The 18877-nt window shown below is 40.5% G+C and overlaps 1 protein-coding gene across 2 annotated transcripts; it reads right to left on the reverse strand.

Annotated features, from left to right (window-relative positions):
• Positions 1-4: 4 nt before the first annotated feature.
• Positions 5-17731, reverse strand: LMLN (leishmanolysin like peptidase). Of its 2 annotated transcripts, none has more exons than XM_055719486.1 (17): positions 17406-17731; positions 17040-17137; positions 16906-16936; positions 16326-16408; positions 15729-15846; positions 14730-14908; positions 13979-14084; positions 13627-13721; positions 12677-12794; positions 11391-11498; positions 9659-9735; positions 8946-9056; positions 8092-8221; positions 7348-7507; positions 6398-6528; positions 5442-5652; positions 5-4016 (listed from the first exon to the last, which is right to left on the reverse strand). In XM_055719486.1, the coding sequence occupies exons 1-17, from the start codon at positions 17562-17564 to the stop codon at positions 3922-3924; spliced, it is 2010 nt and encodes a 669-aa protein (XP_055575461.1). In that variant the 5' UTR covers positions 17565-17731; the 3' UTR covers positions 5-3921. The 2 variants fall into 2 exon arrangements, with proteins under 2 accessions (XP_055575461.1, XP_055575460.1); XM_055719485.1 differs by having other exon boundaries at positions 8092-8224; positions 17406-17596.
• Between the last annotated feature and the right edge of the window lie 1146 nt (positions 17732-18877).

The raw sequence follows: 18877 nt of genomic DNA on the forward strand, positions 1-18877 counted from the left end.
AGGGTCAATTTTCTACAGACAGTTTATTGATGAACAATTTTTTCTTCTTTATGACATAGCTTTTTTTAAGCAGATAAGGAAATTTTTACTCCATAAAATAACAAGAAGTAGCCCTTATATCTCAAAGTCTACGTAAAATAGTTTGTTCTATATTTACATTCTGTACCAAAATAGGAAACACAAGTTCAAGGTCAGCCAGTTCTCTTTAAAGAGGTGTTTTATCTCCAAGGTCTAAGCTTCACATTAAAAAGGCAACATTTGCACTTTGGAAGTCTGGTGGTGTATGATCTCGTAATTTAGTATACAAATAGACCCAAGTCCTGAAGAGCTATACATGCAAGCAGCCACCCATGCGTTCAGCCAGCCAAGCAAAAGCTGGTTGTTAAATCTTGCAGGGGAAAGACCCTGACCTGCTCAGCTGGCTGAAAGTCACTCGGAGGAAATGCGGGGAAGGACGGACAAACGCCTCCCTCTCTACCCAAATACATTCAAGCAGAAAGATTTGCAAGACAGGATTAACAACAACTGACCCTTGTAAGGGACTGTGGATACATCTGCTCTTAAGCGACATCAGTCATCCTAATTCTTTCTGCTGAGAAGTAGCAAAATGACCTGCACTGGACTGACAGTCAACTAATGGGGGGTCAAAATTATCTTTTGGTAATTAACCTATATCCACGGCCGTGACAGTCTCCCAAGACTTCAACTCACTTCAAGAGGAATGACTTGCCTGCTTTTCAATGTAATTTTACTTGCTGCATGCTCCAGCCACAAGCTATCCTTCCTCCTCATAGTTGTCTGAAACACTAGAAAAACGTGTTCCTGAGGTATGCTCCATCTACCCTGGTGAAACAGAAAGGCTTATTTGGGCTTTCAAATTTCAAAGGTTTCACATATAAGAGATCCAGCAGGGTGGACTTGCCACAATATAGTCAGGACACCTGAAGTAGCTGCCTGCAAACTCTGTATTTAAATACCAATACTGACTTCTATAGGGAAAACTACACTTAAGGCTATGGAACTGATTGGTTTAAGCTACAATTTAAGCTGTGTTCTACACTCAGAGATGGCTTATAGTTCCTACTGTATTTATTTTGCTCTTAATAACCTGAGACATGTTTTTACTTAATTCATCTTAACAATTGGAAGTTCACAGCAGGCTAGAAGCTTAACTCAAACAGAACTGAGGTAGTCGTTTTTACTCAAATACTCTTTTTGACCATCACCAATTCATTCTCACTTCAAATTAAGCTTGACACATTTGTTGGCAGTTCCAACACAGCTACAGCTGCTAACGCACTGACGGGATGCAACATGTTGGATTTTGCCAGCTAAAGTACCTTCCCCCCTGACCCCACAAAGTCACGTCCAGTTCTGCAGTACACAGCCAGCTGAAGGGCTGCACGTCGAAGAAATTACAACTGAAGCCTCAGATTATTAAGGCAGTAATAGTTTTACTTCATTGGATTCACTGATGCAGCTACTCAGCAGGTACTGGTGAATCTGACCACAAGAGCTCTGACAGGCAGATTGTCTTCCCTGTAGGTACAATGCGCTACAGCCTCATCCTTTAATTAGCACATACAATTCAGAAGTAGGTAAGCATCAACTTTAAGTGATCTTTCAGTTAATTCTCAAGAAGAGAGAATAAAAGCCCTCAAGATAAACAACTGTGTAGAAGATAAAATATTCAATTAAATATGACAAATTTCACAGTTACACAAGAGAGGAGATGAGCATATCAAATACTGAGCACAATAAATTAACACCAGTAAAAAAATTTTAAGTTATAAAGTTAACCAGAAAGTTCAGACAGTGCAAATATTTCACAGTAAGAAAAAATAACCAATAATTTCTTTTCAAGTATCAAAAGCACTGTTGTTGAGCCATACCATTTAAAACCGTATTATTGCACAACAGACAAAAAATACAGTATCAGCCTCTGGGACCTAAGATGTATTCTCAAACCTTTACATTTGCAAGGAATCAATTTACACCAACTGTTGATTGTGCATATCTTGATGTAATCAGTGTTCATGTACTAATCTGAGTGTTTAATTCTGACATATACACATTTAAAGCATTTGATTCTTAAATTGTATTGCTTCTCAGAAACACCTATTTAAGGCTAGCCTAGGCCTCGTATAATTCAAAGCAAACTTAACCTGCAGTTAAGGGGAACTAGCCCAGTGCAAGGTACTCTCTCAACTGTGATGCCTTCAGTTTTAGGTTGCAGCTTAGCACCTAAAGCACCTCAGCAGTGTTGCAAGAGTTTCTTTAAATAATAATTTAAAAAACCAAAAAACCTCACAAGTCCAGTAGGTACAAACATTTTCTTACCATTACAATGGAAGTCCTATTATTAAACAAGTTTCATTGGAGCTAAGGAAGTTTTACTCCATACCCCTTCCATCCCCCTACCTTTCATTTTAGAAAGGTACCTAGTCCCTCACAATTGTCACATCACAGCACGTTTAAAGAAGCAGATTAACATCATCTTTCTGCCTATATTTGCATTTTTTAGTGCACCAGGCACATCTACTCCCTCAAGTTTAACACTCTTCCAAGAATGAAAACTATCCTAACTGGACACAACAGATTGGACCACATAAGCTTCTTTCACTCCAAACAGAATTATTTGTAACACATTATAGAGTCAGAAACAAATATAAACATCCTTACAAGCGTCCTATAGAGCAGCTGTCCTCAGCTAGACAGATTTTGCTCATTTTGTTCCTCTCATGTATCTTGTCCATCAGGCGATTATTTTTGTACCAAGGTGTGCCCTCAGGCGTTCAAAATGTTTGATTCTCAACTTATTACAAATACTCAAATAATGCATAGTATTTACATTTTAAGAAAAAGTGGTAGGAAAAAATAAAATTAAGACTTTTCTTTAGACATTCAATGTATTTTTTGGTCTAGAGAAGTCAATAAGGTCCTGTAAGATTCTAGCTGCCACCACTACTGGTTTGCCTTTCAACAAAAAGTGAGAGCAGCTGCATTTATGCTCACACTATTTTAAAAATAATAATGCCATTTAAGAAACAAACCAACAAAATTAATCAGAAATCCTATCCCAATTTTACAGACTGGGTGTCTGTACTGAAATGCATTTGCCTAGCAAATTAATCTGGAATATTCAGTCATTTGATGTATTAAATTTCACAGTAGAACTGGCACATACTAAATGAGAACGGGATTTCTAGACAGTTATCTTAGTTACCAGTCTGAAATTCCAGTTTGTGCATGTAAGAAGGTTTAAGTGAGTCCCAGGAATTAGCCACTTTACTGCAAACTAGTATGAATTCCAAGAAGCCTCAAAGCTGCAGAATCCAGTTGTGGAGACAACTGCCAACCGTTAGTCTATCCCCTTAAATTATTTTTCTCCCCCCCCCCCCCCCCCCGTAAGAATTGACAAAACAAACAAAAAGTCCCCACACCTGTTTAGGCCTGGGTTATTAGCAGTGATGACAACTGATTTTTACATGGCTTTTGACTAAACCACTGAGGTATATTTCCAGTTTGAGGATGCCTTGCTACCAGTCACACAGAGAACATAAAATAACAACCCTCAGTTCTATTACAGAATAGTTCTTGTTTCAAATCTTGACCAAGTTGCCAGGTAGTCTAACACAGTTGGCATAGCTACCATGTAACAAAAAAAAATAATATCAAAGGTTGCAATTCAGGAAAATACTGGCACTTATTGAAATGACAAAGTAAATTTTCCTCCTCTTAAACTCTGGCTGCTTTTGTCAGTACCTCCTGGACTGCTGTCTGCACTGATACTTGCCAGGAGAGACGAGATTCAGCAGAAGACAGCTGTCTGTGGAGACAAAAAGCCCTCCATGCTCCACAGTAAGGAGTGCAACATGATGGCGTATCATCTCTGAATATCATCTTGCCCCGTGTTTAACTCTATGCGCAGAGAAATAATCCTGTTAGCAGGGGAATCAAGTTAGCCATCAACAGCCAAAGGGTTACGACCAGGCTAGATGAGCAGGAGCATAAGTCTAAAATAAAGAAAACAAAACACCATAAAACATAAATATTATAGTTAGGGAAGAGAATATAAAATAAGAAAGAGAACACAAACACGAGAAGAGCAAATCGTATTTGCAGCAATCTGCACAGATTTATTCTAGCTTTCAAGGCTAGGAATTCAAACCAACCAAATAACACGATTATTCCCTTTATAATTAAATATATTTCTGCATTCCTTCACTAATAGCAATTAGGAGAACAAATGAGAAAATTTTATTGATATTGCAAGAAATAAGCAGGAAGTTCCCTGTGCCATGACTGCGGAGAAACAGCATTTCAAAACCTCTCAAAAGACTGTTCTATTAATACTTTTGATCTGTATTGGCTGTAAGTCAAATAAAACCCCAAGCCACCAAAACACCAAGCTGAAGAGGAGAGAAGGGGGAAGGAAGGAACCCAATATAGAAATCAGGCAGTTTGTCCATGTGTCAGGTAATCATATGGCTGCAAGGCTTAAGAAAACCATGGACACAAATGTAAACTTGCACAGCTAAAAGCCTTTTTTTTAATATATATATACACACACACAAACAACGTGAATTTAAATAAATGCTAGAAGGTGTGAGCCTCCTAGGTTACAGCTTTCTCATTCTAAAACATAACTTACAGGACTCACTCCATCAACCACTGAAATGTTGCCATCTCTGAGACAAAACAAAACTGTTTGAAATGGTACACAGAAACCCAAGTGACCACTTTGAAAAAAGAATTGAGTGTACAGGTAAACTAAACAGGTTTATTTTTTCCTTGAAAACTGCAGTCCAAGACAGAACGTCCAAAAATTAAAGAACTGGTTTTAAAGGCTTAAAAATAAGCCAGTAGTGGAAAAAAAAAAAAAAAAACAGTGTTCTTTCATCAACTGGCTTTTTAGAAAGCCATCTGCTCTTGACAAAACATTAACTGGTACTCAGTGGTACTCAGTGAATTAAGCTTTTTTCCTCCCTTAAAAAGCAAACTGACACTTATCTTCCATGTTCTGCGCTACAGCATTAACATTGTCAATGGGAAGTTATACAAACAAGCGAGAACTCTCTTTCCACCAAGGTGATAATTTTGAAGGTTGTAACAATGACACACTTTGAAGGCCGTATATCAGATTTTCTCGTAAGTTGCTAGGCTAAAGCTACATTTCTGGGAGGGTTACCAGAAGGAGATACAACATGAAGTAGTTATGTTTTAGATACATTTCTCCTACATTGGCTGCTATGCTGCATGACTGCACAGCAAAAAGCTGGGCCCCTTTGCTTGTTCCTTTAACTCCTACGCTTAGGATCTTAGAATAGCCAGACCACAGCCCTCCTTTTCTGTTCCCCAACAGCCAGGGTAGACAAACTTTTATAGAGTTTTCAGACATTTAATATTAAAGTTTAATTTCAGCAAACCAGGCAACATACCGATGGGTGCAGGTTTTGTGAAGTTAGAAGGTGGAGGATCCCGCTCTGGGGGACAGGAGTCACAGAAGTCCAAACAGGCTGGGCAGATCAGATTCCCAACATGTATCCAGCCATTCATCTCAATGCTCACCATTAACACCTGACCTGAGCGGCTGCATAGGTACATGGTGTCCTTTACCCAAACATGCAGCCCTTGTGGAGAACAAGAAACCTTAAAATAAAAGAATAAAAGTCAAGTCTGTATTATGATTTATCAGAAATATGTTTTGGTGTTTGAAGGCTCTTCCAGTAAGTAAATACCCCATTCAGTAAATACCTGGTATTAGAGCACAGATTAATTTTAAGTACTGTAACACACTCAGAGAAACTATTTCATTCAAGACTGCTTTCAAGCACTGCCTGTACTCTTCTCGTGCAACTATGCAGATCATCAACTGAGAATGAGTAAAATTTGGCTTCTGCTAATGACTACTACTTTAGAGTTGTATGGCTGCTGAAAGTGACACCTTTAGCAAGACAGTCCTGATGAGAAGGAGGATAATGAAGAGTGATGCGTGCACAGTGCTTTCCACCTTTGAAAAAAAAAAAAAATCAAAGTGACTAATTAACATTAAGCTTCAACAACAGAAGACTCCAATGTAAGTATTCCCACTTAGCTGTGGAGAAAGTGTTGCAGGGGTAAGACAGATGAAGTCCCTAGCAAGACTGGAAGCAACACATGAGCCATCACGGTGGTCACACACTTAATTTGATGTGTGATCTGAACTACAAGTTTACTGCTGGAAGATATTTTCAAAGCATGTCATATAATCTAGTTATTTAAGGCAGAGAAGATGATGTACCATGTCCAGGTGCAAAGTTCAAACAGTGATGGCCCATATCTTATGCCCGACTTGCTCCTTTAGTGTAACTTAAAAAAAAAAATATATATATATAAAACCCCAACACATACTTACTTGATAACATCCACTACCCCAGTCAGGGTAACTGAGTTTTCTCCTGCACTGCCCCATGACAAAAGCAGATTTCTGAATAAGACATACAGAGTTTGGTCCGTATTTCTCTGCACCATAGTTTTTGGTAGGATCTAAGGTAGAAAGAATATACTGAATTACAACTTACTAGGAGAACGAAGTCCACATCAACTTAATATGCTATAATTAGTCAATGTCACCCCACGCAATTCAAGATTTACTTTTGGAATCTTCAGACCATTAATCTGAATCATAATATAATTTTGGGAATTATACAGTCTTGAATATAATTATACAGTCTTGAATATAAAGTGAAAATAAACCCAATATTAAAAAAACCCAAAACAAACACAAACAAAACCAAATTAAAAAAGAAAAAGCAAACACTTTCCATCAGAACTATGTAGATATGTTTGCCTCCAGGGAGTGCTGGCTGTCACTGCTGGCTTGAGGGCAGAGGGCATTTATTTGTTTTTGAGACAACTGCACAGACAGGTAATATGATACAGTATTACGGAGCTCTCCAATATTAAGTATTTGTGCACTACCCTAGGAGATGAGCCCATGTTCTGGTAATTTGCAAAGCTCCTTGCCTTGAGCAAAAAACCTACAAAACCTGAAAGCAGAACTATTTTTCAGACTCAAAAAACAACCAACTAACCCACCCCCACCCTCTGTCTTATATTTAGATCATTTGGCATTATTTTCTGTCCAGCTCTCACGCAATTCTTGTATTAGATGTGAGTGTTTGCTTCCTAGGTGTACAAGGTAGTTGTGCTGTGCTTCTCACCTCAACACAGCTTTTACACAGCCAGCAGTGTAAAGCTAATTTTGCATCCAATTAGTTTTTGTATATTAGATTACATAGGAAGTCCATTCCAGATTAACAAATGTAGTCTCTCAAATGCCATACCGAAGTCTTGAAGACTGACCTGGTTGGTTCTCAATTATTCTACAGTCCGAGCTGCGCTGAAATTCACCACTTAAATGCCAACTAAATTCTTGACTAAAGGGACAATAGTCAGCAATTTCTACTGAGCCACCATAATAAGGCAATTCTTCTGCTGGTACTCCGTTAAGATTGTCAAAATACTGCAAAACAAAATAGGTAGTGAAGCAGTTTGCATAAGAGAAGCGTACAACTATTTTTTAAATAGAACTAATCACTACAGCTGTAAGAACATCAACTATTACTACTCAGGAATGCTATTAACAGCAACTTACAATACCCATGAACCAGATGAGCCAGAAGTATTAAAGAATACTTAAATAATGCAGAGATTCACATTTGCATGTATCACTCCCCACTCCTGCCCCTGCCCCAGCAATCACAGCATTTTCTGGGATGAAACAGAACAAATTTCTTAGCATACAGTGACACAAGGCAGCAGACTGGGTGAAGAAATACCTCAAATAAAATATTCTGGGGGACTTCTGTTATATAGCAACGTTGCCATCTGATATTTGGTTAAATGGCCAAGTGACATGCTTATTGTTTATTATGATCACAAGGCTTTTTTTCAGCCTCCAGACTCCTTATAACAAACTAAGGAAACATTTTTCGCAATATCTACTCTCATCTACTAATTCAGAAGAAAACATGAAACAAATGTAATCACCTGGCTGCAAAGCACAAGGATAAAAACAGTTATTTGGTAAAATAAGAGCCGTTATACCTGATATTCCTGAGGTAACTGCTTTGGAAACTTCTGCAAGTTGCACACTGCTACTGCTCTTTGGTCCTGTCTGCAGGTTAACTGCAAAGGATTGCTCCTCAAAGTGTCGCAGTATGGACTGATTAATTGCCTCCTCAAAGAAAAAAAAAAAAAAAAGAATAAAAATCACATTAGATCATTTAACCTGCTTTTCATAATTTAACTAAGCAGTCAGTCAAAACTGTTCCCACTCTCCCCCACACTCTGTCAATCACACAAAGCATGAACTTCTCTGGAGGCTAATGTTATCTGTCTAGTTATGACCTTTCTAATTTAAAGAATATCAAGCCAGCAAACAAAGTTACAATGCACTCACCCATTTAATGTCATTGCTTTGTAAGCTTTAAAAGAAAAAAACCACACAAGCAAAACAAGCTCCCTATGCAGCTGTGTCCTAGAAATTTATGAGTATTGTAAGAACAAACAAGGCTGGCTTTGTTTTGAAGATGCCTATCACTTTCTTCTGTTGCTTTAAGTACAATCCAGTAATGCAAAGCGACACAGGCTACATTTCCAATTAAAAGAGACAAGATAAGAAAGCAAACACTTTCAGATAAAGCACAGCCCTCTTCTAGTTTAAATGCATCCTACACCTTAAAACGTTTGGCTTTGTATTTATTGGGGGGGATGCTTCTGCTGTTAATAGATTTGGTGTGCCCCTTTTTCCATGCATTCTGAAGGTTCTTAGGACAGCATTCCTTGTTAACCTGTATGTACCTCTACTTCATTTTACTGAGTTGCACTGGAAGGACAAATGTAAACAAGCATTAGGGTTTCCTCTCTGTTGTTTTTTTTTAAAAAGACTGTATTCTTACTTTTGTTTCTTTTGGTCGATCCAGAATTTACAGCTCTTCATTACAAAGTCACAGCCTTTATTGCGTCCCCAGTCTAATTTCTCTGCCATGCTGTAATTTGCTTTGTACCAGCTGTAATGGTATTTTGAAATGAGAATAGAGTTACTTCAGAAACTAGCATTCTAATTAATAAAACAGTTCAAAGAACTTCATATTATGCCTTAAGGGCTTCAAATGAAGAAAAAGGGAAACTGCATCCCTTTCTGCCTACAACACAATATATTACAATTCCGCTATTTTTCAAGGCGCAATGAACTAAAAGAAAATTTTATTGCTTATTTTCTCAACAGCAATGCATTATGATCTGCAAAGGAACAACATATACAGAAAGATGAAGTTTTAGGCAATTTATGTTTCTATCTACAAGAAGAGCTGAAAAAAATAATATGTACTGCACGCAGAGAAGACATTTTAAAAAAAGAAAACAGACACTACAACACTGTAGTGCATGTAATGCGTGGGGTTTATTAAGGCTAAATTAAGAATGGATGGATTTTGAAATGCATGAAGAAGAGTTAACTTATTAGGCATATTTCCTTGCCTAACAATGCTAATTACACCAATTATCTACTGTTGCAGATGGATAAGCACAAGTGCATCAATTTCAAGTAAAATCAATACAATGAAACCCACAAATTAACCAAAAAAACAATCCCATTCTTATTAATTCTTACCCAGTGTCCTCCATTAATGCTAAAGTGATCCTGGAAAAGACTCGATTCTGTGTATGGGATCCAGTCATTGCTTCATTCTGAAAGTTACCAGTTACTATTAGCAAGTCACTGAAAACTTACTGTGAAAGTATTTTATTTCCTGTCTTTTCTTACCATTGAAAAGCAAATCCCAACCTCTTTCATAAAAGGGATCAAAAGTGCAACTCCCTTCCCTACTCCACCCTACAAAGCTTCAGAATTCTAGAAGTCAGAAACCTTATTCCAAATTCCAGATAAACCTTATTCATGACCAGTGTGTACTTGTTTTTCTTTAGGTAAAATAAAACTCTTCCTTCTCCTAGCATATTTATCAGTAGCAATCACACCACATCTTCTGTTTCCTTTTGGTAAGATAAAGGCCAAGCTCATCTAATATTCTTGTGCAAGACTGATTTTTAGTTTTTCTAGACTTTCTAGCAGTCCTTTTCAGGAGTGAGGTGCACAGGACACATGACTAAAGGAACACAGCATTCCAAAGGAAGCTTTATTAGCGTAGCTGTGGAATTTTCCATCTCCTTTAAAAATAAGCAAGTTCACACCATCCTCAAAACCTAACTCCTGTCACCTTCGAGTTCCCTAATGACTTTGTAACTGGCAACTGTTAGTATCTGTGTGTCTTTTTCCTGCTTAGTTGTTTCCATCTTATAAATTTCAGGTTTACAGCACAAGTCACTCACCTTTAATTACACAGCTCTGGGATTTCTGTTACTGAACTTCATCTCATTTCTATTATTTCTTCAAAACATGTAGTTTTCCAGCCTTCCCTCTCCAACTAGTGTGGTTAGGAGGAGTTACCACAGCAGACTTACTAGCACCAAATTTGCATCTCTGCAATACTTAGTTGGATCAAGACCAAAACCAACCTACACATGTTACTTTCCAGGTACAATCTTTTTCTGGAAAGGTAGAAAGGAGACTAGTAATAATCTCCCTTTTTTAAAGTCCTATTCAATCCTTAAAATTATCCTCATTCTAATGGCACTCGTCCTAGTTGGCTTTAAACTATTGTTCCACACTAAAGGTTACTGAAAAGCAGGAAAAACCCAATAATTTCAGTTTCAAGAAATACATAATTTTCAGGATCACTTTCACAAAGAGGTCTATCCTAAAGTATTTCCCTTCTTGTTTACCTTGCTGCACACAACAGTAACAAGGAAGCATATTTCTGCAAAAATATCACACAAGGCAAAGTTATAAATAAAAATAAGCTTAAGTGTCAGGACAGAAATAAGTGTTCCCTTGATCAGATGAGGGAGTAGAGATGGGAAAACCTAACCCCAGGGCACACAAATAAAGATGAAGTCAAGATAATGAATAGCCAGAGAGATCAAATATTCAATGGATAAGAGGCAGAGGGTGACAAAGTTGAATTGACTAAAAGTAATACCCCCTTTCCCATAAACAGGGAGCATATCTTCTTAAAAGGGTAACTAGCAGACAAAGGTAGTAGATGTCTAGTTTTTTAGTAATCAAGCTTATTTCAAACTCATACTATGAGACTTAGCAATAAGGTAAAAAGATTTATCTAGAAATTAGACATTTAAGTATTTGTAGTTTAGTACTGATTGTGATACATTTCAGTGAGGTTTGATACACCTGCATTTTCAAGGTAGGTACCACTACAAACCTAACAATGAAGTCAGGGGGAGCAGATATTCCCTCATCCGGCTCCATTCCCAATAGTAGCACTAACCTCTAACAATCTCTTCTCCCAGTGATTGAGCTCAGTACCCATGCCACCTTGATTTTCAAGCTCCATTCCCTCTAGAATTGGACAATTAAAATGTTTTCGCGCTTCTTCCTAGAAAGAAAACATTTCAACACAATTCTCAAAACATTGAGACAGATACCCATATGCAGTCCTCATGTTATAGAATTATCTTTTTAAAGTATTTCAGCATTTCTTTTTCTGCCATCTTGTTTTCCTCTGAATGAAAACCACCTACTCATGAGGCTGACTAAGCCAGCAAGCACCCCAACACCAAGCCTAACAATCTGTTTAGTTATCTCCTAGAAATAAACGATGGAAGTTTACAAGAATAAAACAGCAACATAATTAGCTGAGAATAGCAAGCACACACTAAAGACCATATTAAAAAGAAAAAACAACACAAACACCACCAACAAAGTCCCAAGCAATGTAGAAACACTACAACCCTACTTCTGTCAAATGTTTCCAAGAAAAAACAGTGGGGTTTTTTTCAGTTTTATCAGCTAGTTTTGCATGGAGAAGTGTTTTCTACAAAATATTTGAAAAATCTTAAGAGGCATCACAACAATGCCATGGTTTCACAGTCAGAAGAGCCTTTGTCAGCGTGGTGTTACCCAGGAGCACCTTTAATGCTCTGAACAGTTTGACCAGCATGGCAAATTTTCAGAACAGGGGTAATTAAGCCAAGTTTGCTCTACATACTGTGTTAGACTTAAAGTAAAAAAGAAACATTATTTGTTGCCAAACATGATTAACACTGTAACTTATTTTCAGTGCCAATCTATTACACTTAAGCATGTTATGCTGGAGGCCAGAGGGAGAGTCAGAGGCATGGAAAGCAAGAAAGATTTCCAAGAATACCTGAGGAATTTCTTTTTGAGCATGACAAAAAGTTAACTATTATTTTGTAATCAATAAAATTAGAAAAAGATTAAAGCGATGCTTTTAAGGAGAAAAGTAGAAAATAGGATGAACTTTTAAATGAGAAAAGCGATGAAAGCACTATCTGTTAAGGCAACAGGAGTACTAGAAGTCTAGGACTGCAGGAAAACATCCAATGAGTAGGATTATCTGTCAGCCATTTTCCACTTTGCTTTGGACACACCCTCTCAACTAATTATACGGTCTTAATCGCATAGCTTTTGGGCCATACTTTCAGAAAAAGGGTATTCAATATTAGGTTATTACTTCTTAAAGAATTATTTATGACTCCAGAATGTGACTGTAACCTTGGTATACAAAGTTTAAAAAAGTTAATCCACACTTACAACTACACGAGGAGTTACCAGAAGATAAACAGTATGGCGCAGCATTTTGCCACCACGTACATCCCACAACCTCACTGCTTTATGAACGACTTTATTGCTCCACTGATACAAACCTAGACTGCAAGAAGAATGGTTTGGTTACAAATCTTTCGCACAACTACACGCTACTGTGTAAAGATTTATCTTCATAAGAAACAGAACCATAAATAATCTCTATACTTCCTCATGCTTTCTGAAGTTTAAATTTACTATGCAATGTTTCTCCTCTGTAAGGTATGTGTTCATTATATACACAACTCTGATTCAGTAAGCCAGAGTAAGATTATTAAAAAGATGTCTGTAGACTCAAGACATAGCTTTTAGTTACCAGAAGTGTAAGAAACAAAATAAAAATCCTCAGAATTGCTATTATAAAAAGATGAAGAAAACCAAAACCTCTCTACACTTCCACCTCCAAAAAAATCCTAAAATAGCATTTCTACAATAAATTAAATGAAGGGGGGGGGGGAAGCAAACTATTCATTCAATAACAGGTCAGAAAACCATGCAGCAGGCTATCCACACTGTCACTTCTGCGTTTGAATGATATGTGTCTTAAAAATATACCGCACTGACATTAGACAGACTACAGAAAATACAAGTCTCAATTTAGTAAGGCATTCAGCAAGCGTCAAAATTTAAGCATGGGTAATTTTAATGCCTAACTTCGAGCCTCCTGATAAATGAAATCCTGCCTTAGTTTGTAATATACGTGGATAATACAAGCACTTAATGCAAGTAAGGAAAAACTAAAAAAACACACTACATGTCAATATTTAAACATAAAGGCAAAGCATTCTAATAACAGAATCAAGCTGGATTTTCAGCAGGCAAGAATACATCTTAAGTAGTAAACGTGAAAACATCCTTCAATGGGAGTATGGAGAGGAAAAAAAAAAAAAAAAAACCACCTTTCATTAAAAGGAGGGAGTCCATCTGCATATCTTGCTGTCAAAGGTTTTCCATCATCATCGCGATAAAAAGCAAACAGTCCAGCAGAGAAACCCTTCAAGTTAAAAACCAAGCACAGAGAAACTTCTGGTAAGATGTTCACATACAAAGTCAAATCCCATGAAAGAGTTAATCACACCCAGTGCAGATCAAGTGCCAGTACTTCCACTGTAAGGCAGTTACCAGACAAATTGAAGTAGGCAAAGCAAGAGCCTTCCTCCACCTAACATCCTTCTCTTGCAACGAGCTGGAGGTATGTGACCAAGCAGGCACAAATTTCAGGGAAACGCATTTTATAACATCAGTCCTTACCAGTGCATGGATGATCTCATGTTTCACTGTAGACAGCATGCCAACAAATTCCTGAGCTTGCGTTGAAATCATATTTGGACACAAGTTAGCATATCCTGCTACTGGCCTGGAAGATAGTTTTAAAATTAAATTGTTTTCAGTAAAGTATTAGCAAATTCAAGTCATATTCACTTGCAGAGGCAGAAGATTTAAAAGAAAATGGAGACTAATGTAAAAGTAAGTCCTTCCAAACATCCTCCCCAATCATTTATAAACATCCTGTAAACAAACGATACAGTGACTAGTTTACTGTTGAAACAGGAAAGGATGGAATGGGATCAATCTCTATATTCAATATTCTGCACAGGCTATTAGTGACAACAGTATAAGAGATCTGAATTTTAGGCAAGACACTACAGAGGTACAAAGTGTCTGTTACAATGACTACCTGGAACTAGAAACAAGCACCATGTAAGGAACATTTGCATTCTCCTTTAAATTTGTGCAATTCTGACACTGGTTTCAACAGAAACAGGATCTTGAGATAAAATTTAGGCAAAAACAGCGGAGGATTAGCTTTGACTTAAAATGCCTCAGCTTTACAAGTTAAGCACTACTTGATGGCTTTGTGGTTTCACATAAGAGTGCTTGTCTATTTCAATAATGACTTCCACTTTGTTATATTATACAACACAGACAAACACACATATCTAAACATTTTAAATGCTAGAAAGTTTAATTACAAACTCTTTTTTTAACAGGGAATGCTTGCCTGTCCAGTTCAGCTTCCAGCTGGCAATAGGCTGCATATGCAATGATGTTTTCATGGCCACACCTTTCAGTAGTGAGAGCACTAACATAAAGTACAAAGTCAGCATCTCGAACACCTTCTTGATCCGGTAAGCCAGTGGGTCCATGGTGCCATTCACTTTCATTGTGCACCCTGCATTGCTTTGACAATGTTCAAATGGAATAATTAAAATACTTCAGCTATGACCAAAATTTTGCATGACAAAACTCAATTAGTTGAGGCCAAGAATAAATCCCATTGTAAGACAGTGGAATATGAGAAAACTCCCCACGAGGACAGTAAACAAAACCAGAGCCAAGGAATAACTTTCAAATCAAGAGCTCTTCTGATTTATTGGACACCAGGAAAGTGGCAGCTTTTAAAGAAAAAAGGGTTTGCCAAGCTAGATATCCCCAAATTAGCACCCTTTATTTCCTACAAATGAAACATTTGGCTTACAGAAATAGTATACATAAGTAGCAATTACATTTCACGTGTTAACTGGTATCTTTTTAATACCATAGTTAAAACTTCAAGCTAAGAGAAAGAAAGAAATCTGCTGATCACATACTGTAGTTGAATCAAAAATTCACGCAAGAACACAAGTTAGAAGCATTTCGTGCACCATGCTCCTGGTTCAGCAGATAACCTCTTCAAGTGAGGTCTTAAAAAAAACCAAACAATAATCAACTTACTATCAATTTTGTGATAATGAACTCATTGACCAAGGTGAACAATACAGTGACTAGTAGCAATGTAACAAGCTTTGACTCTCATCCCCTCTGTAGAGTTCAACTTTCGGTTCAACAGCATAAACTGAAGAAAATTCCACTAACTCAAGTTGTTCTATTCTGTCACTCAAACTCCGTGATCTCCCGCAAACAGGTCACTTATGCACGGTTAGCGATATTAACTTTTTTATTAATTTCCACAAACAACAGTATTTCAATAGTTAGGAAGCACTTGGATGGCTTAGTTTACCTGGAGGTGTTTCTCGGGAACTATAACTGGCCCACACCTCGTATGGCTTGCGCAGGCTCCTCGGCAGTATCTGTGAGGGTCAGCCTTCCTCCTTAAATACTGGTTTGTTGCACACTGCCTTCAATAAAACACAAAAGACAGTCAGCACTGTTTGATAAGTAAAAAGAAATGTGGAATAGTCTTACAGCATCCAACAACACTGGAATACAGGTATTTAATGCAATTTCCATGGTCAGGACTGTAAGGTACCCTGCTCTAGGAGACATAATGCTTTGAGCTGTTAATGGAGTATTCACAGGTTGAGAGAGAGAGACTAGGAACCAATTCATAAATGGGAGTACATATAAAAGGAAATAGGCAGCACATATACCCTTTAACATCTCTGATACAAACAAACGTGAATGTTGATCACAGAAGGCTGGCCGATTTCGGTATGCTCCCTAAATAGCACCTACTACCACCACCATGTCAGACGGGTCCCTGGCCTGATTCAGGAGGGTAGTTCTTACACTCTTATTCCATTCTTATTTTGAAGGCTGTACAACACAATGTTAAACACTGAATATAACAAGCAATTTTCAAAAAACTTCCACATACCTGCTTAGCAATATAGTACCCGTGGATTTGCGCACTTGGAATGTCTTCTCCAAATAAGATACAGCTTGGGGAAAAAGTTTGCTCTAAATACAACAAAAACAAAAGTCACCCAGTAGCAATGCAGACGTAACTCACCCTAAAAGCATTAACTACCGAGCTACATGAAACTCGCCAAATGCTGTGGCACAGCAGAATAGCAGAAAACTTCCTAATAAGTTCAATTGGTATCAACATGTTCAGGAAATACTTTGTTTCAGCATTCCTGTGTTTTGTTGGAATGACAAAATGAGAGGGAGCCAGTATTAATCTGAAGGTACAGCTTCAAAGAGGCTTTAAAAACTATACACGTTGCTTACTGAAATCTTTGCACTCTGGGATACAGCAAACACCTGCCAAACATTCAAAGGAGCATTGGAAGTACGGAACGGAGGCACAACCCGCACGCGAAGCCTCGGCTTCCCAGGCTAAAAGACACGAAATTGCTGGTATTTGCAACTTAGAATTACACTGAGCCTTAAACTTAACTCCATCCACGTGACAGGATACATACAAACAAAAAGGGGATGTGAATGCGACATACCTTTATGAGGTGTCTTTTCTCAGGTAGCAAACTATATTTAAGAATCAAAACAAACAAGGCTCAGTTAATAGGATTTCTATTCTCAGGTACGGAGGGAGGGGGAAAAAAAAAGGTTGCCACGACATCATACTCACTCCTCCACACTTCTATCGTATATAATCTTAATCCTTAGCTGCTGATCCACGTTTCGTTTCAGGACGTGATTTTCCTTCAGAGGAACCTGGTAGACAACCTGGCGGGGAGAGGCGCGGGCGGTTGGATGAGGCGGGCGGCCGGGCCAGCGGCGCCCCCCGCCCCGCACCCCTCGCCCCTTCCCGCCCGCCCGCCGTCGCGCCGAGCCCCTTCCCGCCCTTCCCCTCACGCTGCCGCGCGGGTCAGCCGCCGCCCGCCTGCCCCGTCCGCGGGGGCCGCTCGCCGGGGGCAGCCGTGAGGGGACGGCCCCGGCAGCGGGAGCTCCCGCTCCCCCGACCCCCGCCACCGCCCCTCCGCGGCGGCCCCACCTCCTCGCCGCTGGGCACACGGTGGCGACAGGGCGAGGAAGAGGAGAGAGACGCGGCGGTGCGACCGCAGCCCAGCAGCAGCGCGGCGGTCAGGGCGGCGAGCAGCGGCCGGTGGGGCCGGCGAGGCCAGAGGCGCCCACCGCCCGGCGCGACGGCCATCTTCCACTGCTCTGCGGCCGCGTCGCCATGGAGGCAGCGCCAGCGGGGGCGGCCTCCGCCAATGGGCGAGCGGGAAGAGCGGCAGTGGGCGGGGCGGAGGCGGCGGCCGCCTCTGATTGGGTGCGGCGCACCGAGGGTGTGAGGCGGGGGGGGGCCGAGGAGGTGAGGTGAAGTGAAGGTGACGGCGGGCGCGGCCGGCGCGGGCAGGGCGGGGGGGATGCGGCGCGGCGCGGCGCTCTGCAGGGCAGCGGTGCGGTGCGGTGCGGTGCGGTGCAGCCTCCCGCACGGGCGTCCAGGGTGGTGGGGCGGTGCACGTGGCGCACGCAGCAGCGGGCGGGGCGGTGCTGGGCGATGGGATGCAGCGTGGTGGGGGGCGCTGCAGCACTGCGGGGAAGCGCCGCGCAGTCCGGGTGGGTGCGGCGTGGCGTGATGCGCTGCTGTGCGGAGCCGTGCAATCCGAGTAAGTGCTGCGTGCTGTGGGGCAGTCCGGTTAGGCCCATGCAGCGCAGGGGGAGCTACGTATCGCGTTGCTGCATGAGATTCTGCGCACCCCACGGGCTGTGGTTGCCCAGCCGCTCTTAAAGCCAGTTTAGGGTTGGCGCACCAGGTCCCTGGCACAGCAAGGCCCCTCATTGCCTCCCCGAGACGGCTCTCCTTGTCCCTGCGAGTCCTGTGCTTTGAGGAGTTTGCTCCAGACTGTGAAAACCTACTGCCTGGAAGCCAAGGTCCTCCAGCAGCCAGCCCATCGCAGCCCTCCAGTTTGGGATTGCGGTTTCGACAGGCAACACGGCCTTTTTCCAGCTTCTCAGTCCACCAATGCTGTAACGGTGTCCCCGAGTTTCTAGCACAGGAACTAGTAAAGAAACTTCTACCCCACCGCTGGGGGTGAAGATTGTCAGGGTTGTAGTGCTTCGTCCTGCAGCTCCTGCTGCTTGCCAAGGCGCTCGGTTAAAATGAGGGCCACGCAAATAGGAAGCGGTGTGTCCCGGTGTGTCCCAGCTCACCTGGCAGCTGGCTGACAGCAAGGGGAGAAGCTGGCAGGTGCCTGGTGCTGTCAGTTAAACCGAGGCACTCTAGCTGCTGCAGTCTTTCCACAATACAGAAAAGCACCCCAAAAAGCAGAGAAGGGAGAAAAGCATCCTCACCTTTTCACAGGGAACAAAATCTATTAAAGCAGGAGTGGGTTAAACTCTGTCTTGCTGTAAGTGAGAATTCACGCAGGACATTCATCTGAAGTGTTGCACAGGCATCTGCTGTGAAGAGCAGAAACGTTTTATATTGCCACCTGCCACCTACAGACACTACAAGCACTT

This window comes from Falco cherrug, chromosome 8 (assembly GCF_023634085.1).
Source record: "Falco cherrug isolate bFalChe1 chromosome 8, bFalChe1.pri, whole genome shotgun sequence".
Classification (NCBI taxonomy): domain Eukaryota; kingdom Metazoa; phylum Chordata; class Aves; order Falconiformes; family Falconidae; genus Falco; species Falco cherrug.

What these genes read in the sequence shown, in the direction of transcription:
- LMLN (XM_055719485.1), bottom strand. Translation starts at nt 17,564, where the DNA reads ATGGCCGTCGCGCCGGGCGGTGGGCGCCTCTGGCCTCGCCGGCCCCAC. An exon ending in TACGATAGAAGTGTGGAGGA is followed by an intron (nt 16,937 to 17,039) that starts GTGAGTATGATG and finishes TCTTAAATATAG; the next exon opens with TTTGCTACCTGAGAAAAGAC. An exon ending in ATGAGATCATCCATGCACTG is followed by an intron (nt 13,722 to 13,978) that starts GTAAGGACTGAT and finishes TTTAACTTGAAG; the next exon opens with GGTTTCTCTGCTGGACTGTT.